A 26021-nucleotide genomic window follows, 5' to 3' on the forward strand; every position below is an offset into this window, starting at 1 on the left:
ATCGAAGGGGTATAAAGGTCGTTGTGAACGAAAGGTGAAGTAGAATTAAAATGAAACTTTGATTGTGAACAAATGATCTGGATATCGAAGATTTGATTTGGGTTGATCGATTCGAAGGGTGTGTTTTGGATTGATGATTTGGGAAGCAAACTAAGAAACGAAGATCCTAAGAACATAAATTTGATTTTGGAGATCTTGATTGCAAAATGCGAAGGATCAACGAAGAAAAAAAATGTTCGCATTTGGTTTGTTGGTTTGAAATCGAGATCTGATTGTTCGTATGGGAAGATGATTTCGATTGTTGATGGAACGAAGCTATGAAAAATATTTGCAGATAATCGAATGGGAAATCAATGTTTGCAAAAGAACAAAAATTTGAATGGGTATACGAAGGATGCGAAGGTGATTACAGTTGTTATTCAATTCGCATTTGGTGAATCAATTTAAAGATCAATTGAGTTCGCATTTAAGGAAAAGAACGGTTCGCATATGAGATCAAAATCATTTTCGCATTTGGTTATAGAGATTGTGTTCGCATATTTGATTAATTGGGTTAAAGATGCGAAACATTTATAAGAAACATGCGAAGAATCTGGAACATGCGAAGTAATTGTCTGTATAAGTGAATTGGGGAAGAAGAAAGCAAATAGTTTCAAAATTGGTCCCTGATCTTTTCACGAAATAATACAAATGGTCCAACTTCGCAAAATGAGATTATAAAATGACAAAAATGCAGAATTTTCATTTTGCATCCCTGCAGTTTTCGCCAGATGGAAAAGTTTACCCAGTTTCGCATTTAGGGTAAATTTTTTGAGAAATTGGAATATTTTCAAATCTGGACCATGCAGTTTGTGTGAATTTACACATTCTACCCAATTTCATAAATGGGAGTGTGTTTTGCATATTTGATTGTTTTTAGCGCAACGGGTCACAGCAGAATTTTGAAATTGACAATTTCTACCCATTTTTGAGAAATTTTGTCAAAGGTAATCCGTGAACAAAGCTAAAAATTCAATATTTTTTGGATTTTTCGAATTGAAGCACAAAGTTTATGTCACATGTTAAGGGGGAGTTTTGACATGAAAAATTCCAAATAGAGCACGTTCTTTTTCCTTGGAGTTTTATAATCAAATTTTGATTATAAAAAGGGGGGAGAAGTTTTATATGGAAATTCAAACTTGAATTTTTCATATTACGCGGTTTTGAAGACCGAAGTGATCTTGAAGTTTTGAAGCCTACAAGATGATGTAATTGGAAGTTCGGAAGTGATGTATTCGAAATGGGTTTGGAATTATTGAAGATTTTTGGGGTGTGTTTTTATGCACAATTTTAGGGTGATTATTTGGAGTTTGGAATACTCTTGATCATTCGTTGCTGCTCGAATTGTATTGTCTCACATCCTAGACCCCAAATTGAAGAATCATGGAAGAATTGAAGATTGAAATTCGTTTCGACATGTGTCACCTTTGAGGCTCGAATCGCGTAGTGCTTGATTTTGGAAGATTTGAAGTGGGTCATTCATTCCTAACTTTGAGGGGGAGAATGTTGGGGTACAAAGTTATTCATTCATGGCTTTTTAAATGTTTGACTTTTGTAAAACCCACTTGCATGTGGAGTATTTGCCTTTAGACCCATTTGTTTGTTAGAGTGAGAGAGAGACATGTAAACACCTCTATAAATAGTGGGTTCATACCACTTGTAGAGGTGTGCTTGAGAGATGTAAAAGTAAGTGTGTAAGTGTGTGTTATTTATGTAGTCTAGATCTAGATCCTTTTTGTAACACTGTATATAATCAATACATCTCTTAAACACCCAAATCACCATGTTCAATTGTGCAAGCTTTAATTCCGCATGCCAAACCATGTTCTTTGTCACTACAGACACACAAGTCACAAAATTCTCACATGAAAACTACAATCCAACCGAAAATCAACTTAGCCCTGATAGAGATGGAGACCCCAGTCTCGCCCCTGGTTCAACCACCAGGCTCCAAAAATTCAATACTAGGGCTACTCAAGACTAAAACTCTTCTGCATCATACACTGATCGGAGAACATTCCATCATCACACTCTCTTGCCGTCTAGTGAGTACTATGGCTCCCCGCAACATCACGATAACCTCTCGATGCCTAGTGAGTACTACGGCTCCCCGTAGTATCACAACACCCTCTGACTAGTGAATACTACGACTCCCCGTAGTATCACAACTCCCTCTCTATGACTTGTGAGCACTACGACTCCTCGTAATATCACAACACCACACTACGTCCACTAACTCATGCTCCACAGACTATCATAGATAGCTACACACACTTGTCCTACATATGCATCACAGACTTTAGCGGCAACCACTATAACGAAATACCTACCTCTGCGGAGATCCACTTCCTTAATTAATCCCTCTTGATGGCAATACCGAAGGGCTCCCACTGGAACCGTAGATACATGATACACCACTAGTCGTCTCAAACTCAAGATTCTAAATAACTCTGAAATCGGAACATTATACCCGGGTACCATGGAACACCATTACAGAACATCACGATGTCCTGCCTCAACCACTGATCTCCTACTCCCAGCACCATACAGATACAACAATACATTTCCTCTGAACCCCATAAATAATTCTCCATTTTTCCTAATGCACAACTTCAGTGTATCCAAACACTCAATTGGAATACAAAGAAAGCGCTAACGCTTCAGAACACGCTGATGATCCTCCGAAATCCTTTCCCCTACTACTCAAAATCCAAGCGAGAATACACATACCGGCCCGGGAGTTGGCTGTTCGATAATCTTCTATCCACCCCAAAAGGGGCATATATAATCCATACTTCGACCCAGAAGTTCTCAATTGCCCATAATATTATTACGAGTCTTCCACTTGAAATGACCCTGACCACCACCAGGTTCCTGACCATTGGCGACCTGCCGTGGAGACACTCATCCTTCCTCAGACACATACCACATGCGTTATCTCGCTCTGCACCTCTATTTGATCACCAATGTCCCTGGTCTCATGAATTCGAGTCGCAGGTCTCTGTATCCAACCCCTAACTGCTCTTGCACAAATCTATGGTTCCCTCAATAAAATACCCGGTTCTCCCCCACTTAGGGTTCAAACCATCACTAATTGACGTATCAACATTCTACCCCATAGACGGTTTCCACCAGAAACACCGCACCTATGCCTGGAAGATGCCACACAACGCCCAATGATCTCCCCACGTAGAGATCAAGAAACCTCAAATACCCCAAATCTCCGAAGAAATCCTCAGGAACTTCTCGTCACGACTGCCTCTAGCCATTCGAAGTCTGATACTATTCCAATACTGAACATCCCAACTGTCCAGTACTATCACTGACTCTTAGACTGAAACAATAAATCATCATACTCCTCATCCTAGACTTCTCAACCCCCGATCCAACACGTGAATCATCATGAGAATAGGGACTCCACTACTATACTCAATACCCATCCCAGACAGAAGAGCCACCGCTCTAATATACTCGACTGGATTAGCCGATGATACCACTACCACACGCCCTACTATACTCAATTAGGGTGTAGTGTGGTCCTTAACCATCTCAATCCCCACTGACTACCTGCTCATGGTAGATCATTTCCTTGCAGCAGACATGCTGCCTGATACTCTGGTGGAAAAATCGTCATCAATGTCAACCCATAGGGTTTACTCCTAAACCCAAAACTGAAATCTCACACCTCCACTACTTCCCACAGGAAACATAAATAGCACCCATCAAGTCACAGAAGGTGACATCTCCTCCATCAGCTGATTGCTCACTCAGATCGCAATCCCCCATAAATGCCTGCTCTACTAATCCCTGAGTCTTGCAACCACATCTGACATCTTACCAAGATACTCTGAAATGCTCTCGACCTCCCTCTTAAGGGATGCCTCTGCGGACTTAATCAGGGCCCTCAAGCCTAAAACCCCATCGCGCCCAAACTCCACCAATCAATCCTGATCGGACAACCAGAGAATCACAAGCATCATTTGCTAAGAACCGTGGTACTCAGCCCCTGACATCTCTTCAATCTGCTACAATATATGGTACTCGAACCATAACATCACTCCTCAATCTGCTCCGATGTATGGTACTCGAACCATAACATAACTCCTCAATCTGCTCCGATGCATGGTGCTTGAATCATAATATTACTCCACAACCTACTTCGATGCATGGTACACAAACCATAACATCACTCCTCAATCTGCTCCGATGCATGGTACACAAACCATAACATCACTCCTCAATCTGCTCCGATGTATGGTACTCGAACCATAACATCACTCCTCAATCTTCTCCGATGCATGGTATACGAACCATAACACCACTCCTCAATCTGATCCGATGTATGGTACTCGAACCATAACATCACCTCTCAATCTGCTCCTTAGAACCTTCAGAATACTCCCTGTATCGAGTATGGTTCCTCTGCTTTCGGTAGTACGGGTCCATACTACCTGCCGTATCTACCCATACTTTCCACACGGACCATCCCAGAGGTCCTAAGTAGCTACTCAACCTTCTCGTTCACTAATTCCGCCACACGTGCTCGCTCCTCAGGGAAATGCTCTACTCCGCCAGCATACTCATTTGGCTAAGGTTACTCCCTTGGCTCTTCCTTGGTCCTCCCACTTCTCTGCCATCAGTTACTGAAGAGCTCCTAATGATGCCAACCATCTACCTCCTGAATATCGTCATATTCACTTGGTAGCTGACTCCCGTCATCGAAAGTTCTACAAAGCATGAAGCAAGCAGCATTCGGGCATCGAAGAATACATAGAACTCACGCTGGGTGATAACCCTGCTTGCTCTGCTCATTCTCAAAAGTACCACCGAACTCTGCAACTCTACCCCTCGCGGGTTCTAACTATTCTTTCGATAAGCACCACAACACTCATCTAGGCATCTCTCCTAGATTACCCCTCTACTGAAATCCCCCTAAAAGGATTCCAACTGAATACTCTCACTCATCACATTCTCAAAAGCACATCACATATGACAACAATCTCCTAGGCTAAGACATCACAAATCAGGCCACTCTAGTCCTAAGATATAAAATACCTAGCCTGTCTCTAGCATGCATAATATCTCATAAAATGTATCATAAATATCTTATAATACAAAATTAAGGGTATTTTGGGAAATCACCATTCAGGCTCTGGCTAATTGTACACACTACTCTTTCTTTCTTCCTCTTTGAACTCTTATTCACTTTTAGAACATCAATTTTTTGAAAACTCTTCTTACTTCCTCAATTTGAGTCCAGATTACTCAAAGGTGCATTCGAATCCCTCAAACCAAGGCTCTGATACCAACTTGTAACAACGGAAAATTTAAAACAAAATTTTCATTTAAAATCGTTTATCTCTTTAACACTTTTCATAAAAATCCCCCTTTTGTTTAAATTACAATACGTGACTCTTTTGTTCAATCAATTAATAGACCAGGATCCTCAAAACCAACGCTTCTTCTGGTGTGTACAATCGATCCGATGCCATCCCGTGATCCTGAGAAAAACCTGAAACATATAACATAAAACATTGTAAGCACGAAGCTTAGTGAGTTCCCCAAAATACCACACATAACATATACTAGCCATTCGAGGCTATAACTCTGTGGGCCCTTGGGCCCTAAATCTATGTACCCTCTGGTCCTAGCTCTGTGAACCTTCTGGTTCTAACTCTGATATACTTTGATATACACACGGCACAAATCACATAGAAATAATGTAGTGCAACAAATCACATAAATAGCATACAATAACTTTGTCACATAACTCTAATTACCACTCAAGGTAAAGTATAGTTAGAAGACTCACCTCAAACGAAGTCGGATGAACTCTCGTGCTCAACGTCCCGACCTGGCCTCCTCCTATTATTCAAATAACATCCCCGATCAACACTCTCTTATTGTCTCAGCTCTAAAGATTGGGTAGAAGACCATTCTACCCTTCCTTGAACTCTCTTAAGTCAGTCTTGACCAAAACCCTAAAGTCAACAAAATTCAACGGTCAAACTTTGACCCAAATCGTCGAGTGCACATGGGCGACTCGGCGAGTCCACACGTGTCCACTGAATCCTCATTCTAGCCTCGCTTGACAGGTCGAGCCAACCCCTATCTCGATGAGTTACACATGGTATGAATCGCGAGGAAACCCCGACTCGACTCGTCGAGTCCTCTTAAGAACTCAGCGAGTTGCTCCCATGAAAACACTCATCTGACCTTTTGAGGTCAGATCCGTTCCTCTAGTCCATAGATTTGACTTCCCTATGACCAATAACCACGAAAAGGTCGAATATTGGTACACATGCAAGGCTCTCTATGCTTATTTTGGTAAAATCCTTCATATCATAACAACCCTAGTTCATAACTCCAAGGAAAAGGCATAAAGCAGAATGGAAGGGACTTTATGGACCTCTTAAGGTCCAGATCTAAGAATCATTTCACCATGGGACCTCTCATACTCTAGATTCAAGCTAAATAAAGCATGAAGAAACCCTAGATTCATGAAATCAAACGAAGATGGACATGAATCCTTACCTTTCACAGCAACTCTGAACGAAATGATGGAAAATTTGAGTCCCACAAGACAGCCCAACTCGAAATCCTTCCTTCCCTTTGCTAAGACACTCCAAAGGATGATGAATTAGCCCTCCTCTTGCACAAAAAGCTTCCTCTCTGCTCTCTATGGCTTCTCAGGGTGTAGTGGTCGCAAATGAAGGCCATAAGGACCTTTAAATAGGTCCCAAACCTGAGAAATTAGGGTTTCTCTGCCCAGCACCTACTCGGCGAGTCCCTCCTCTGACTTGTCGAGTCCACTCATTAAATCCGTGTGAAAAACCTGACGCGACTCGGCGAGTTGGATCCTCAACTCGTCGAGTCTCTCCTTTAATCAAAAGATTAAACTACACGATAATAACCCTGAAAATTCAGATGTTACAGTAAATCCATGCGCCCTGTGTGAAGTGAAGTCAACGCCTGGTGAGCTGATCAACATGTCCATTGTGGATTTTTATGCCTATTTTTCACCCCTTCACATGCCCTGTGTGAAAATCCATTATTTTGGTACTCCTTGAATTTTCCAAATTCTTCGTTTCCACTCTGTTTGCTTCCAAATCTTGTCTCGGACTTCCTTAGCACCCCCAAAGTGCGTTCCAACCTTCAAATGTACCTGAAATCCACCATAAAATGTGAAAATAAAAGTATTCCACATATCGACTAAAAATAACCAAAAGTAAGTAAAATGCATAATTTTGGATCCTAAATGCAATGCTAAAGACGAGATATTTACACAAAATAGGTGCATAAAATGCACCTAACACCTCTACTTCTACAAACCATTATAAAAATTTATATTTCTATCAAGTTTTTTAAAACACCCTTATAATTACAAAAAAAAATCTAGAAGTAGGGGTGAGGTTGTGAATCCATACCAAACTTGGTCCAAATGATCAAAACAAAATCCATACCAAACTAGGCAAAATGACCAAAACCACAATTTAGAAAATTGAATCCAAAGAAAATGACAAACCATAAGACCATTTATGCAATTTTTTCTTTTAACTTTTTATAGCAGTCTTTTTGTTTAGGGGTGTCAAGGGAGGCACACGGGACGGAGAGTGTATCCCCGCCTCCACCCCCAAAATTTCCCCATTCCCTCTCCCTTGCCCCTGAAATTTCCAGCCTCCCCACCCTCACCCCCGCCCCCGAATTCCTGGATTACCCACACTTCTGCCCCCGATTGATTTTGGGATATTTATTATTATTATTATGCTAAAAGAAGTTGTTTTTTGGGCTTAAGAAACTATTTTTGGGTTAAAATAGTTATTTATAACATAATTTTACATTTTAAAAATAAAAATGTTTGCACATCTCAAAAACATTATACTAACAACTTAAAAATATGATTTTTTTTGGGATAATGACTTGAAAGGGTAATGAACTTTCGATTTTTGTCACATTTAGTCACTAAACTTTTTTTCGTTATCTATTTGCCATTGAACTATTGAAACTGTTCAGCCGGTCATAAGGGTAAAATGTGAACAGTTTCAATAGTTCAATGGCAAATAGATAACGAAAAAAAATTTAGTGACTAAATATGAACAAAATCGAAAGTTCGTTTCCCTCTAAAAAGTTCAATGAATAAATGTGAACAAACCTCCTCTTGTATTATGTTTTAGCAAATTATTTATTTTTGTTAAATTGTAGCAACATTCGTTGATGAAGAAATCTATGAAATATAAAATTAAAAAAAAAAAAAAACAAAACATAAACAAAACCCTGAAAATATATTTAAAAAAAAAACAAAAAACCAAAACCGAAATAAAAAAACCAATGGTTTGACATTTTCCAAAATAAAAAATCAAAATTTCCAATCTGATTTTGGTTTTACAAAAAAAAATAAACCATTCTCACTGATGTGAATTATGACCATTGGTTTGACATGCGAAATTTGTGACATCCCATGAATACATAGTTACAACATCGTCTGAACTCGTAATTCATAGTAAGGGGTTAGAGTATCATCACATGAATACGTAGTTACAACATCGCCTGAACTCGTAATTCATCACCTACAGGCTATGGGTCTGCTGGTGTTTCCACTGGGTTGTTTAGAATAGTCCGTGGTCGCCATCTATACTCTGGTAGATGACTACATCGCCACATTGCTGGTTAAGGTTATGGTATCTCCTTTTATCCTACATCACATATTCATCATCAACTATTTACCTAATTATCACCACCTTTCTATCATCACCTATCTCTCATCATTTTATTTCATCACACACCAACTATTTCATCTACCTATGTTTCATCCGCAACATATTTGTAGATATAAAATAAATATACCGTTTAAATCTTTTAAAACATGTATAAAAGCGTTCATCCAACATAGACAACAAGTATTCAAATAATATGCACACATAGCACGTAATTTATATAAAATACTTCATATCTATATGTAAGATGGAAGTAACTATATATACCATAAATGCTTCCTAACTTTGAACCCTAAGGTTTACTCTACTAAAGCTTCATATTCTCGGCTCTCTGAACCTAGAAGGGTCCAGATCTATCACACCAAAAAGCTCAAGATAATTCTTCCTCTCACTCTACACACTCAAGCTCGCTAGGGTTCTCACTTATGGGAAAGGTAGTCGCAATTGAAGGCCATAAGTGTCTTTAAATATGGCTCAAGCCCAAAGATTTAGGGTTTTTGCCAACAGCGCGGACTCGTTGAGTCGCCTCACCGACTCGTCGAGTCCATTCATTAATCCGAGTCATCAGTCGCGACCTTACTTGACGAGTTGAGGCGTCAACTCGTCAAGTCTCTCTTCTTAACTCAAAAGAAAAATACTTAAATGATGATACCTGGAAATCCGGATGTTACATTTTGTTTTTTTATTTCATAGATTTCATCATCAACAAATGTTGCTACAATTAAATAAAAATAAATAATTTTGCTAAAATTAAACCCGTCATTTTTTAGCTTGAATTTTTAAAAATAACCTTACATGGTTAGTCCTGGCATGACGTCACACATTTAATTATTGAGTTTAACTAAGCGGATTGCAATCTCTTATCCAAACTAATTTATTTTGTGTTGTTTGTGTGATATGTCGGTTTTTGTCCGGTTTAGTTTCCATAAATTGATAACAAAACTAATTTTCTATCATAATAATAACTATAAAATTACCTTTTTAAAGCTATATATAAAATCCATAAAATAATATGTGAACGCCAAATCAACACCATGTAGATAAAGGTGGGTAAGGAATTGCCTTTGTCACTTTGTGGCATGCCATATAGACAAAGTACTTGCTATAACTAATCGGCTACTATGGCCAAATCGAGATACACACACAAAAAACTTAGGATCTAATTTAACACAGTTAGAAATATAAGACTATACAGTGACACCTACAATGCTTCACAGTTAATTATGTCATTAATTCTTATATAAATAAGAGTTAATCCCATTAAAACTATCGAATTTTGGCTCAAGTTTGCAAAAAAAAAAAACTCTTTAACTTTTTTTTATTCCTTATTTGCCACTAATACTAAGGTACCGTTTGATAGTTTCTGTCTGGGAAAGTGATATCTGGTAAACTGTTGTTTAGAAAAGTTTTCTGACTGAAAAAGAAACTATGTTGTTTGATTGTACATCTGATTGACTGTGCTGAATGATGAAAAATGATCCGATTTATGTTCGATAGTGGTGGAATGGATGAGATTTTTTTAAAATAAATTAGGATGGTGGTGGTGTTGTAAAAAAACGTGCTAATCCAATAAAATGAATTAACAAAATTAACTAAAAGAAATTAATAATATAATAAAGTAATATTTATTAATATATAAATATTATATATTATAAATAATACGTATGAATATATAATAATCCAACAAAAAGAATTAATCCATAAAAAGGAAAATAAAAAAAATTATTTAAAACAAATTAATAATCCAATAAAATAATATTTATTAATATATAAATATTATATATTAAAATAATATATCTTAATATAAAATAATACATTAAAAAATTAATAGTTCAATAAAAAATCAATTTAAAAAAAGTTATTTAAAAAAATTAATAATCCAAGAAAGAAAAAAAGAGGCGGGGTTTCGGGCATAATGGTCTTTCCAGGATATTCAACCAGAATGATATGATTTTGGGGTTTTTTGGGAAAGACATATCTGATGGGGAAAGACGTTTTTTTGTGCATATCAAACAGTTTTTCCGATCCATTCATCCAGAAATATCTGTTTGAACCTGAAAAGATTCATATCAAGATTCATATCAAACGGGACCTAAGAAATATGTTGTAGCTGACATGTTACATGAGCCAATACTTATTTTTATGTTATCAGCAGAGGTTAAGGGTTCGAGTATAACCCTCAAACACTACAACATTCTTAACAAGTCAACATCATTGGTAACCAGTTAAGTTCAAAAAAATAAAATATATCTCTAAAACTAAAGAAAACCAGAAACAAACAAAAACTGAAGGGTTTTTTTGTAACTTTGGGCCAAAACATTAACCCTTTAAATAAGCCCATATTTTATAACAAATTTTTATTCCATTAACCCGTTCTATGATTAAAAAAAAGAACTCTCGTTAGTATCGAAAACTAAGAAAATGAATTTTCTAATACTAAAAAAGGAAAGAAAATGCCATTCTTCTAAGAAGGGTGTGATCAATTCCGTCTAACAAAACAAATCTAATAGAATAAACCATCCACTCTCTCACAAATTCCATCATATCAAACACGATTCCATCCAAGTATTCACAACTCATTCCAAATCACCAATCCAGACACAGCCTCTCCGATTCAAATTCAAAACAGACACAACTAAACTCATCTTACTCAAAACCTATTTATTTCCATATCCTGCACAAAAAAAAAAAAAAAAAAAAAAAAAAATCTAAACATCAAACTCCAAAACTAAATCGGAAACTCCATCTTCACATTCGACTCCATACTCTCCACCCCTTCACAACGCATCCAATCTTTCGCACAAAAAAGCGCCTCCACCATCTCCGGACTCAACTCGCACCGATACCGGTCCATTTCCTTCGCACCCTTCTCAAACACCGATTCCGGGCCCACACTCGACACCGGAATCATCAAAATATCATGAGCCATCTTCGATAAAGTCGGGTACTTACTCTTATTCAATTTCCACCACCCCATAACATCAAACTCATGAATCCTTGGCAAAAGCGACTCCTCCAAATACTGATCCAATTCCGACTTCGCTTGCTGACTCGTACTCTCCATTATAAAAACATCAAAATCCGTAAGCCCAACCCCGTTCCCTAAACCTCCCACACCCGCACCATCTTCTTGTTTCACAACTCCGGAATCACCGATTCCGGAGTCACCATTTAGTAAAGTGAGTGGCAAAGGAAGTCCGGAATACTTTGAAAAAAGCTCATGAATCCCTTCATCCACAGTCTTTACATAAGAAACCGCCTGTTCCCCATAAATCTTTGTGAAACTGAATTCAACTAACTTCATCTTAAACCTCGGATCCATAACCACTGCAATCGCTAAAACCAAACAACAATTATTCCAATATTTATCGAAATTTTCTTGAATCGGTTTTGTCATGTTGCTAATGACATCATCTTCACTCGTGGAGGCCCGGGCAAGCTCTAACTGAATCTTCCATGCTTCATGAAAGAACATATTAGTCGTAGGTATACTCGATGATGTCAGCAGATTTGCAGTATTATAAAATAGCTTTAAATACGTGCAAAGATTATCGATAACTTTCCAATCTTCATGAGTTGGGATTTTATTGTAATCGGGCTCTAAAGTATCCAAACAAGAAAACACTTCTTTCAACTCCGATGCCGAAACCAACATTTCATAAGTTGAATTCCATTGTGTTTGATCATCGAGTGATAAAGATTTAGTACTCATTACTTGAAGTTGTTGTTTTAAAGCAACAAACTTTTCTTCTAATGATTCCGATGTTTTCACATACTTCACACACTCTCTAACTTTCTTCACGGTTTCTTGGCCCGCGTTTATCGCGCCTTGCACGATAAACGTTAAAGAACGGGCCAAGCAGTCTGTGAGGAGTAATTGACCGTTAAGGACATTCGGGTTCTTTTCAGAGAGTAAATTCCGAAGACTATCGAGGCCAGAATCACTAACGCGCTGGCTTATAGTGATGGAGAATAGTTTCCCTTGGATGTTCCAATCGGAAAGACAAGCGGAAACGGCTTGGGAGAAGGCGGAATCGGAATCAGGGTACGGTTCCATTACAACGTTTAGTAGCTTCCGATGCATTTTCCAGTCGCTATCGATGAATTGTCCGGTTACGAAAACGTAACCGGTTGTATGTGAAGAGTTCCATAAGTCAAGTGTGAGTGAAATATTCCCAGGCATTCCTTCAATCAGATTCCAAATCCTTTCCTTTTCTTTCAAATAAGTCGCCCCACAATCCCCTTGAATTCTACCAAAATTACCAATTTCAAAACCGGGATTTAAGTTATGAACAAAAGCCATGAACCCCGGATGTTCCACCATCTCAAGTGGGTAGTCATGGAGTATGATCATTCGGGCCATTTCTTGGCGGCATGTGGCAGGGTTGAAGGCGGTGTACGGGGCGGCAGTGGTGGTGGAGGTGGTGGTTCTGTACCGGCGTTTAGGTGTTTTGACAGTTGGGGTCACTGCCAATGGGTTTAACGGGTCATGGTTTTGGTCACGTAGGGCAACCGGGCAGCCGCCCTTGGCGATGTGGCGTTTGAGGTGGCTGGTGCCCGAAACTTTTGAGCCCTTTCCGTATGAGAATAACTGTTTGCAGTGTTTACAGCAGGCCTTTCTAACGCCTTCACCCACGTTTACAATTGTGAAAAATTCCCAAACAATTGATTTCTTTTTTCTTCTTTTAGTAGGTTGCTCTGTGTCCATTTCCATGTCCATGTCATCCAATGGTGTGTGAAAATATTCTGGTTGCATTTCTATGTTGACCAGTGGGTTAATTTCCATAGGTGTAATCTCCATGAGGGCCTGGTTTAAAGCAGATAATTAAACAGATATAGAGATTAAAGAAGAAATTAGACTCAAAAGCAGATAATAATCGAACACAGATTAAAGATTTATGTAAAGACTACATTTTGATTTAGTTGTCAGTAAGATACTGACTAAGCCTAAATAGAACTAGAGTTTTTTCATCGTCAATATTAGGGTGACTATGGAATCCGAATAAGCTCAATCAAATCAAGAAGACATTATCATATCAAAATCAAGATGAAGATCGATGGTTGGCATATATTGATTAACAAAACACGAACAAGAACTAGAAGAAACAACCATCCTGTTTAAACACATCACGTTATTTACAAAATTAATAATCCATTAATCCAGACTTTCATGAAACATAGCGAATTAGGGTAAACCAGCAACTACAGTGAATACAAGCAATATATATAAGAAAAACGAAAGAGGGTTAGAGTTCGAGAAAGATTTTAGATATATATACCGTGATGTTGAGGTCGTCGAAAAACCGATCAAAACCAATAGAATCCAAGATGCAGCCTGCAATTCGTGATCCAGAAACGTTTCTTCGAAGATGGGGATGGGATTGGGCTTGAACCCGTGGTAACAAATTGGTGTATTGGACCTATCGAATTGGGGTTTGCTTTAGGCGACTAAGAGGAAGAAAGAAGATGTGCGATAAAAAACGAAAACCCTAATGGATATGGACTCCTAGGATCCGTTCAATTTGTAGGCTGAAGGAGCAGCCCACGACTTAATTTCTCAAATTAGGGTGAAAAATAGCGATGAATTTGGGTTAAATAGCGAGATTCCAAAAATTAAGTCGGTTCACCTATTGTCAGACTTGATAACTCATAACGCGGTTTGTCACTCGGCTAGACCAATTATATTATATATTATATAATTTGTTTCATTAGTAACATTTTTTTGTTTCATTGGTTGATTATTATTTTTTTTTTATTAGTTTTTTTTGAAAAGGGGATTTCTTTCTTCCACCCTATATTCGATCTCTTCTCCATTTTTTTCTTCTTGATTTTTCCTTCACCAATTCATTGTCACATAGCTTTAATCATCTTTTTCATTTTATCTTTCTATGTTCGTCCAAGTTATTCATTTCTTCTCTTTCCTCTATTCTCTTTCTTCTCCCGTTCATCCAACATGTTCAGGTATGCGTCTTTCAGTCGATTGAAGCGATCAAAATTGAAGACTAAGGATTAGATCTTTACCAAAAAACTTTAAAATATTTGGTCTCATAAAACACTTATATACAGTAAAGATAACGAGATCATTAACTTTTTTGAGATCTTAGATCAAAATGCCAACCCTCAAATTGAAGAGATCGTAGATTTTTTAAACGGGAATGCATGCATTGGATTACAATAAACACCCACCAAACAAAAATCGACTTTTTTTTTTTCAATTTTATTATTATCAGAGTTTACTTATTATCGAAAAAAAATTCACAATTTGTTGTCATATATATATATATATATATATATATATATATATATATATATATATATATATATATATATATATATATATATATATATATATATATATATATATATAGGTGACATGTACATATGCACATTTGTAATTATGCATATATAAACACTTGAAAATTATTTCTTTTTTTTAAAAAAAATATCTTAATAGGTTAAGACATTTTATAAAATGTCATTCGTAGAAAAAAAAACCAAAACATTTTTTTTTTAAATGATGTTCGTATACATACATTTACATACATTTTACATATAAATAATGAATGTGTGCGCGCATGCACATTTTTGTATATGTATATGTTTATTTGTACACAAACAAAAATGTATATATGTACACATCAAAAATATACACATACATAATTGTGTTTGTGCGTATATGCCTATTTTATGCTTTGAGCATATATATATATATATATATATATATATATATATATATATATATATATATATATATATATATATATATATATATATATATATATATATATATGCATATTTTTGAACTTTTTTCGATATTGTTTTTCAAAGAAAACATACTATTAAGTTAAGATGTTGCTATATAAGTTGATTCTTTGAAAAAAAAATCAAAAAAATAAATAAAAATAAAAATATTTTTTTCTAGTGATATATATATATATATATATATATATATATATATATATATATATATATATATATATATATATATATATATACTAGCCGTTTACCCGCGCAAAGCGGCGGACGACAAATAGTTTGTTTCGACAATTAATTTCTTTTCCATGGAGAATGATTATTTTCAAATCAATCATTAGTTTGTTTTAGAAAACATGTCATATTAAAAATAAAGGAAATTCATGAAATGACCAAATTATAGGGTGTTGTGTATTTATTTGGATGAAAAAAGATCTGGTCAAAACCTTGGAAGAGAAGATTTATAGGAGTTTGTTTTAATTTTACTATTATTTTATTAGTGATTAGTTGTACAATTAGCATAATGATTTGGACGTTTTAAAAAAATATTATTATTTTATTCAATCTATTTTTAGAAATAGTGAGATTTGTTTTATAAGATAGTAAATATATATATATATATATATATATATATATATATATATATATATATATATATATATATATATATATATATATATATATATATATATATATCACATCAAAATAATAAATGTGAACACAAACTCAAATGTGCATAGACACGTGTAAATAAAAAAAATATACATGAATATGAATCTCTATTTATAATGATAACTTTTCACTAGTACAAAAATGACTTACGGTCATACTTTCCAAAAAACGATCTATGACACTTTTTCTTAAAAGTGTGGCCAAGGATCACTAAAAAAATTTAGAGACTCTTTTTGGATACATTTAAATTAGATTGTGTGGTTATTATATAGACAATCAACACTTTTACCACGCTTAATTATACCAAATGTGACAAATATTAGTCACACTAGAACACTGAGATCATAGGTCACAATCAGCCACATGTATCGATTAAGATTGTAATACTTTTTTATGAGAGACAGTACATAAAAGTATTGTCACGTGAATTAGTTCTCTGTGTGTCTATAACTTGGTGTTTTTTTAGCCAGATAATAGACAAAGTAGCTAAAAGGTGATACATATGATCACACTAATTATTTGTCTGTCCACAGGGCAGTTCTGTACTAGTTGTATTTAGTTTACGCAAGAAATTAAAAGAAGTTAGTATTGGTTACTTATGGTCATGTACCTTTTATTATGTGTGTCAAAATATTATGAATTGACTTTAAGAATAAACAATATTGTATATGTAGGTAATATTTAGTTACGTTTACAGCTATTATATATGTCTATATGTAAATAGTCATAAAAGAAAAATAATGTTTTATCGTTATAATTAGGGGTCGTTCATTGAATATATTACTTATGGTCATGTACCTTTTATTTTTGTGTCAAAATATTATGAATTGGCTTTAAAAAGAAACAAATAGTGTGTGTAGGTAGCATTTAGTTACGTTTACAGCTATTATATGTGTCTATATGTAAATATAGTCATAAAAGAAAAATAATGTCTTATTGAATAAGAGTTATAAGAAATGACCAAATTGCCCTTTTTGTCATCTATTCTTTTAATTACACCAGATAATACACCATTAAAAATGAAAAGAATACAACTCATTTTAACAGAATATTATGATAAATAAATGAAATGAATACAACATAACTTGTTAAACATTGCATAACGAAAGTACATTGTAATTACATGCAGTTATGTTATAACATGTGTAACAATATAACAGTAAAAAACCGAAAAAAAATATCTTTGAGTTATAACAATATTACACCAGAATAGTTTGATGGTATAATATGGTAAAAAGATATTAAGTAAAGTACATCGTCATTTTTTGTCATTTTCTTATTCTCCACATAACGATATGCTCAAGTTTGGCCTTTCCCTTCTACAAACAAAAAATAAAGATCATTAAGTGTTAAAAGAAGGAAAAATATTATCGCTACAAATGTAATTCATGACATTAAGAAACAGGCGTTGTACGTATAAGAATACCGCGACAATCAGTAAGAAAATAATAATTTTCCTTCTGCAAGTCAGGTGTGTCTATGCGTGGCAATATGTTATCAGTATGAGGAACAATAGTACTAAATTCTTCATCTACATCTTCATATGTATCTCTGTAATTTTTAGGAGGTGTCTTGAACATAATAGACATTTTTTGATCAAGTGGGTCTGTCACGTAAAATACTTGTTGTGCTTGTGAGGCCAATATGAAGGGATCACCTTTATGGCCTAATCTTTTTAGTTCAACTAGTGTGTACCCCAATATATCCCTTTTTACCCCATTTCTATTGTCAACCCAGCCACACATGAAAATTGGAATTCTTGTAAAACACCATAATAAGTGTTTTTGGCATATGTTACAACTTCTTTACTGATGTGTGTGTTAGTTGCAACAACACTAACCCCACTGTTTTGGTAAACTTTACATTCACGAGCTTTTGTACGAAAAGTATATCCATTAATAGCATAAACATCGTATTTAATAATGTTCTTATTGGGTCCATGTGAAATCCATCTTATTGTCTCTGTTATACTTTCTCTATAGGCCCCTAACTCTCTCTCTCTCTCTCTCTCTCTATCTCTCTCTACCTGAATTGTAATTAGATTATGAATTTAAGAAATCAAGAAAAAATAACAAACAACACAACATATTTGAAAAGAATATACCTCATTTCGTAACCAATGACCAAATGTTTTACTATGCTCTTGTTCTAGATGTGCCTTTCGTTTAGTAGGGTGTAGATGTTCCAAAAATTCCATATGTTATCTGTCAGTACGTTAATGTTAATATTATAACAAAAAAAACATACATGTAAAAAACCTTACTTGATATACGGGAGTACTTCAGATGTATTTTGCAATACAAAGAAATGTGCTTTACTGAATAGTTCTGTAGGAAACTTCTACCGATTTAGCAGCTGATAGAGGAGTAATGTTCATAATAGAGCTACTATCTACACCTTTATGAATTCCACATTTTTTATGATTGTCAGGTGGAATACCAACAGTATCCATCTTTTTAACGAATTGACTAAAAAACTCAATTGTCTCTTCTACAACATTCTCTTCTACAATGCATCATTCTGGTCTATTTTTGTTTTGCACGTGCCCCTTAATAACCTTCATAAACCTTTTCAAACGGGTACATCCATCTACAGAATAATGGACCGCATAATTTTACTTCCCTAGTTAGATGAACAGTTAAATGAATCATCACATCAAAAAATGATGGTGGAAAGTGTTTCTCAAGAAGACATAATGTTACACATAACTCCTCTTACAACTTATCGAGCTCATCCACTATGATTTCATTGCTACATATTGATTTGAAAAAGAAACAAAACCTTGTAATAGCAACTCTGGTGGACGGATGCATAATAGATCAAATTGCTATGGGAAAAAATTGTTGCATGAGAATGTGATAGTCATGTGATTTTAGTCTGATGAACTTCCTATCCTTTAGACTCACCAAACTAGAAAAATTAGAACAATACCCTTGAGGAACCCTTAAGTTGTATAAAGTCTCACAGAATTTGTCTTTTTTCTCTTTTATCAATGTACAACCTGCTGCGGGAAGTGTTGTGTTGTTACCTTCTATCTGAGGATGCAACTCTGGTTTTAAACCATAATGAACCAAATCCAGTCGAGCTTTATAACCATCTTTCATCTTCCCGGGAACGTTCAACACAGTTCCTATTAAACTCTTGCCCACGTTCTTTTCCACATGCATAAAATCTATACAATGTGGAACCAAATTGTCGGGCCAATACCTTAGTTGTCTATACCATATATTGAATTTCTTCCAATATGTATTGTTTTGCTGGCCCACATCTGAAGTACCCACTTGGTGTGATTTTCTCTCTTTTTTTATCAATCTTCCTACCTTTTCCACTTGTAGATTATTGGATTTCTGCCTCCTTGTTCTTATTAACCTTTCCCCATTTATTAATTATAAATTTCACCTTGTTATATATTTCCTCCCCATTCATATGTTTTGGAGAGGGTAAGAACTCTTGTTGTCCATTGAATGCTTTCTTTTGTCTTCTGAACGGGTGATCATACAGTAGAAATCTTCTATTACAATCATAACTTTGCTTATTCGATTCAAGGAGTCTAATGCAGTGTGTTTCTTCGCCACACACAACACAACCTTGAAAACCGCTGTATGGGCAACCACTTAATGTACCTAGAGTAGGATAATCATTAATAGTCCATAACACAACTGCACGTAGTTTACAGTGCTCTTGTGCATATGCATCGTATGTTTCAACTCCAATATCAAATAATAATTGCAGATCATCAATAAAAGGTGATAGGAACACATAAATATCGTTTCCTAGTGTTCCCGAAACCAATAATGAAAGCATGATGAACTTTCTCTTCGTACACAACCATGGTGGAAGGTTGTAAATGACAGTTAGAACCGGCCAAACATTATGATTCCTATTTCCTCCGTTCACATCGACCCCGTCAGCTGAAATGCCTACCCGCAAATTTATTGGTTCACTAGCAAAATCAGGATATTTGTCATCAATGGCAACCCATGCTGGTGAATCAGCTGGGTGACTTAAAACGCCAATATCCACCTTTCTTTCTGTTGCGTGGCATGTTAAATCTTTTGCATTAGTCTTAGAATGAAAAAGACGCTTTAAGCACGAAATAATTGGAAAGTACCACAAAACTTTTGCAGGAATATTGTTGTAAATTTTATTTTTTTGTTCATCAACCTTCCATCTTGATTTACCACAAGTAGGACATGCTACCAAGTCTGTGTATTCGTTTCTGTAAAGTATACAATTGTTGACACATGCATGTATCTTAGTATACCCTGAACCCATTACCCTGAATGCTTTTTTCGCCTCGTATGTACTATTGTACATTTTGTTTCCTTCTGGTAACATATTTTTGATCAAAACTAATAATTCTGTGAAGCACTTATCTGATACTCCATACTTACTCTTCAAGTTGAGTAGTTGAATGACTGCAGATAATTTTGTGAAATTATGACACCCTGTGTATGTCACACCCCGAAAACTGAAGGCGGAAACATTTCCGGGGTTGACTCCACGTTGTGTATCAAATCCAATGCACATAGTAAGTAAAGTAAAACAACCATTACATTACATATAGAAAAGTTTACATTTGTTTCAAAAGCAAAGTTATACAAGTGATACATAGTATATATGAATAAAATGAAACGGGTCTTCTGAGCACTCCGTCTTCGAACAAAAGGATCTTCGGGTACCTATCTAACGCTGAGCTGAGAATACAAGCGGTTTGAAAATCAGCATAAAGCTGGTGAGTTCATAAGCGGTTTTCTTTTGTGAAAAATGTACAAGTTTCCTGTCCGTTACTGAAAATGTTACACACACCAAGAAAATCCCATATTTTCTTAAAAAGGTTGGTTATTGAATTCCCAAAATGTAATGTAAGGTTGTACACTGAAAATATGTTTACTCTTGTGAATGTAAAGTTATTCGATTTGTTACACTTTTCTAGTTATGTACAATGTTTCCCCAGGAAAATCCCATATTTTCCTGAATGTTGGTTACCAATGTGAAGATGTATACTGAAAACCTAGTTATCTTGTGAAATGTATTAGTTTTAACACGTATATAAAACTAATATTTACAAAGTAAATTAATTACTTTATTCATTATTACTATTAAGTAAATCTCTGTTATCCTAATTGCGAGTCCCATAACCATACAATAAGACTAAATATGGCAATAAGTAGTCCACATCACCTTATGACTTTCGTCACCCTTGAACCATTTCGGTTCGGCTGTAGCTAGCAGCCAGGTGTGGGGTAGTAAGCCCCGTATAGATCTATACACTCAAGTCACGCTCCCTATCTAAGAGATTCTGGTTATAGTTGCGGTCCTCCACTCGCGTATCTCTGTAGAGTGTTCACCGAGGACGTGTCTCCAACTATATAGGACTAACAAATTTACTTGTAATAATACAATAATCCTTTACTCGCGTATCTCTGTGGAGTGTTACCGAGGACAAAATAGTGTACAAAATCTTATGTAAAGGTTTAAATGTCATGCTTTTAACTGATAAAAATGTGGAAAACCATTTGTTAAATAATAAACATAACAACTTATAATTAATTTCACAAATAATGTATATGATTATCCTGCAAGTTTCAAACGGTTATCTGTTATGATTATCAGTGTCAAAATATTATGAATTATGAAACACAAACATGCAAAACAAGTTTTTATGTACAATTATCCATTGTACTTTGCTTGTATTCCCCCCTGAAAACAGTGAAAAACAGTGAAAAAGGGTAGGGGTATGAACTTACCAGATGAGAAGGCGCAACTGTTTCGGACACTAAACGATGGTTCAGGACTTGTTAACACGCGAGGTTCCTATGTAATATGAGATGGTATCCAAAGGTATCTAATTAGACTTTAAACCACTAATTAGATATGATAATACACTCCAATGAGCGAAAACACTTCAAAACAAGTGTTTGGAGTGACCCGGGTGACACTTACGGACGTGTAATGATGCGTGGGACTTGGGAAGTGAGTTTACTCTTCAAGAGTAAACTCCTTAGGGAGTTTTCGGCCACATACCCCATACATACATGAGTTCACGGCCGTGAACTCATGATTGGGTGTTTTGGGGTGCTAAATGGCTTAAATGCACATGGTAAATGTTGGAATGGATTTTTCTAAAGCCTTGGGATGGATTGCACTTGCATGAATATCATTTATGGGAGTTCATGAAAGTAAACATGGAGTTTATGGACGTAAACTCCCCCAAGCTCAAACCATAATTTATTTTGTGAGGTTAGGACAATCACATGTGATTCCAACTATTTTTCCAAGCCTTGGTATGAGTTTTGGGCATCATTTGACACATAAAGAGGAGTTTACGGCCCAGGAACTTGTCCTTGGGGTGTTATGGCCATAAACTCTCATTTGGAGGGTGTTTGACATGTTTAAGGTCCCCAAACTATTTTTAGATGATTCTAGGATTTATTCCAAGGCTATTGGTGGAGTTATATGGCTTTTAAACATGTTTAAATGAGTTTACTCCCCATGTATAAGGTGTTTACGACCCAAGCTTGTTCTTGGGCAGTAAACTCATGTTTACTCTTGGGCCGTAAACTCATGTTTACTCCTCAAAAACCATGTTTAATGTGTTCTAAGTCCGAATTGGTAAGCCATATAGTCGGATCTAAGTCCCAATGTTGGTTTGGAGGGGTTAAATTGCTCAAAAACCCATTTATTAAGTGTTTACAGCCCAAGCATGCTCCTTGGCCGTAAACACATGTTCCAGGTCCAAAATGATAGATTAAACACGAATTTGATGGCCTAAGAGGTTATACAACAAGTTAGGGATGTTACCTCAAAGATTTGGAGCCTTAATTCAATGTTTTGGACCTTGATTCTTTGGTTGAGGAGAGAGGTTAGAGAGATTAGTGAGATGAAGCAAAAGCTTCAAATGGAAGCTTAGGTCACTTTAAATAGTGCTCGGGATTTGGACACGGTGGAATTCTACCCGATATCAACGTTATACGGTGCTTTTGGTCGCACCCGATTGAGTTACCGTAACCCGATATGGTTGATTCTAGAAATGTTCCGATTACTAATATGGGGTGTTACAATAAGTTCTAACAGTATTAGGACACCCATTAAGTCATAATATCAATTACAAATTAATGACTTAATTAAATGATGAAATTGGAAACAAAATTGGAAACGGCGATTGGATTATCGAAATGAGTTACGAAAAGGGTTACAAGCAATGATACGAATTTTCGTGTTGTTACAGTGTATAAGGGCTTCTTGGCATCTTCTATCAGCTCTCTAAACTTATCAGGGTTCCCAATAAAATTTTATTCTACAACTTCAATCATATCTACTGTTTCTACAACATCTGTTGGTATATATTTCTTTGTTCATGTTCGTGGAATCTACAGCGTTAGACGTATCCATGTCAAAATTATGTTATATATAACTTCTTGGTGGTTCTTCTGTTTCTCCATGCTTATGTGTATGTTTGATCAATTCCATTCCTGAATAGATGATCATCTACCACATCCATCGAATGAGATATGTGGTTTACACACTTAACACATAGACATGGAATTCTTATCTTTTTTTTTGGTATCTACAGGATCCATATGTTTAGAAATCTTGTAATTTTGTACTGTATATTTGATAAACTCTGCAACACCTTTTACATAGGTTTCTGATGTTCTGTAGGCTCCCATCCAAGACTTATCCATATTCAGCTTACAACAACATCAACAAGCAATATATATTTCCTGTTGATTGACCCATTTTAACAAACACTTGGTGTGCATAAATGAAATAGATCACATTACAAATAAATCCAATATCTTGAAACAAAAAAACTTGTTAACTAAAAAAAATATAATGATACACATCATGACCAAACGAAATAAATAAGATTCATATTATGAGGGTAATTGTTTTTTAATTCCCTGTATTAATTAAATGTAGTATTTTTACCTGTATGAATTTGATGTTGACATATCAATTTCTGGTTGAAGAATAAATGTAGTTGCAATTCGACGAAGAATGGTATATTGACAGTGGCTGCTCACGTCACATGACAGGAAGGAAGGAAGTGCTGAGGGAATTTCGATCACTTCCAAACGGCCGAAATGTCAAGTTCGGGAACAACTCATATGGCATGATTAAAGGTTATGGGATGATAAAAAATGGAGACTTCACGATTAGAAAAGTTGCATACGTTGAAGGACTACAGCATAACCTCATCAGTGTATCTCAGCTTGTTGGAGGTACCGGTCTTAAAGTTTCGTTTGATGATGAGGGTTCGGAAATAATAGAGAAGAAAACAAAAAGAGTAATTCTCAAATCGGAGCGGAAAGGCGAAATGTTTCCTCTCAATCTCAAACCTATCAAAGGAAACCCAACTATCTGTCTATTATCCAAAGCACATTCTGACGAAAGCTGGCTGTGGCACCGAAGGCTCTCCCATCTCAATTTCAAGGATATCAACAAACTTGTCACAGGAGGTCATGTTAGGGGTCTTCCATTGCTCAAGTTTGATCGAGAACATTTGTGTGCTGCGTGTGAAATGGGGAAGCAGAGTCGTCAAAGTCACCCATCCATCATAAACACTAAAGTCGTTGAACCACTTGAGTTAATTCACATTGACTTGTGTGGTCCATCTTCTATCGAAAGCATTGGCGGTAGCAAGTATATTCTTGTTATTATTGATGACTTTTCACGTTTTACATGGGTGTTCTTTCTGAAGCACAAATCTGAGGCAACTCTCAAGCTGAAGATGTTTATTAAGCAGGTTGAAGTGCAGCTGAGGAAAGTCGTCTGCAACATCAGAAGCGACAATGGGCTGGAATTCAAAAATAAAGAATTTGAAGACTTTTTAGCAGAAAAAGGAACCAGTCACAACTTCTCAGCTCCCTACACCCCTCAACAAAACGGAATTGTCGAAAGACGAAACCGATCTTTGTGTGAGGCGGCCCGAACCATGCTAAGTTTCGCTTCTCTACCTCTATATTTCTGGGCTGATGCTATTGCTGCATCATGTTTTACGCAAAACAGGTCCTATCTCAATAAGCGTTTCACTCTCACTCCTTATGAGATCATCAACAATAGAAAGCCAAATGCCAAATTCTTCCACGTATTCAGCTCACAATGCTTTATCTTTAATTCTAAAGAACATCGTAACAAGTTAGACATAAAAGCCGATGAAGGGATTTTTCTGGGATATTCTCTCACTTCAAAAGCATACAGGGTTTTAAACAAGCATTCGAGAAAGATTGAAGAAACGTACTATGTGACTTTTGATGATAGCTACGTCAAGAAGCTGAAGGCAACGGAAGAACCAGTAGGAGAAATCTTCTCTCAAACAGGCGAAGTCACAGCCTCGATTGCAAATTTGTTTGAGCAATTTGTGGAGTTATTCGATGAACCGGAGAAGGCTACTCTCTTAGAAGCCTATGCAGTAGACAACAAAGTTGACCATCTGAAGCAAATCGTCGATGAAGCTACCAAACAACTGGGTGAAGGAGAATCAGCTCCAAATAAACCTTCTCAGCACGGTGCTTTAGTTGAGGGGGAGAATCCGTCTTCTTCAAAACAACCAAGTTCACAAGTTGAGGGGGAGAAATCTTCTCCAGCTGCACCCAAAAACTCTACGGCACCCGATGGTACTGTAGCTCCCGAAAGCTCAAATGCACCCGAAACTCCTGTAGCACCAGAAAGTCAAGAAACACCTGAACGCTCATCAGTCGAGGGGGAGAATGCCGATGTGTTTTATGACGATGACAGTCAATCTGAATTAGAAGAGATGGTGAACGCTGAATTGGATCCATCCTATGATCCAAATTACCCTCCTCTTGTCAAATGGACTAGAGATCATCCTGTTTC

General features: G+C 36.1%; 1 protein-coding gene and 1 pseudogene across 2 annotated transcripts; both read right to left on the reverse strand.

Annotated features, from left to right (window-relative positions):
- Positions 1 to 11236: 11236 nt before the first annotated feature.
- LOC144998374 (zinc finger BED domain-containing protein DAYSLEEPER pseudogene) lies at positions 11237 to 14302 on the reverse strand (annotated as a pseudogene). The gene is made up of 2 exons (XR_013660288.1): positions 14033 to 14302; positions 11237 to 13560 (listed from the first exon to the last, which is right to left on the reverse strand). The product of XR_013660288.1 is annotated as a zinc finger BED domain-containing protein DAYSLEEPER pseudogene (transcript).
- Positions 14303 to 17477: 3175 nt separating this feature from the next.
- LOC145046081 (uncharacterized) lies at positions 17478 to 20516 on the reverse strand. The gene is made up of 4 exons (XM_078994372.1): positions 19578 to 20516; positions 19085 to 19330; positions 17605 to 17749; positions 17478 to 17497 (listed from the first exon to the last, which is right to left on the reverse strand). The coding sequence occupies exons 1-4, from the start codon at positions 20514 to 20516 to the stop codon at positions 17478 to 17480; spliced, it is 1350 nt and encodes a 449-aa protein (XP_078850498.1).
- Between the last annotated feature and the right edge of the window lie 5505 nt (positions 20517 to 26021).

Source organism: Lactuca saligna, chromosome 5 (assembly GCF_052625555.1).
Source record: "Lactuca saligna cultivar CGN05327 chromosome 5, ASM5262555v1, whole genome shotgun sequence".
Classification (NCBI taxonomy): domain Eukaryota; kingdom Viridiplantae; phylum Streptophyta; class Magnoliopsida; order Asterales; family Asteraceae; genus Lactuca; species Lactuca saligna.

Excerpts from the sequence above, each read along its gene's own strand:
- LOC145046081 (XM_078994372.1), bottom strand. The coding sequence starts at position 20,516 with ATGTTACCAGAAGGAAACAAAATGTACAATAGTACATACGAGGCGAAA. Across the intron at positions 17,750-19,084 it reads GTTCTAATTTTTCTAGTTTG|ACACCTCCTAAAAATTACAG; the intron begins GTGAGTCTAAAG and ends ATTATGTTCAAG. Across the intron at positions 17,498-17,604 it reads TTTTCTTACTGATTGTCGCG|AAGGGAAAGGCCAAACTTGA; the intron begins GTATTCTTATAC and ends TTTTGTTTGTAG.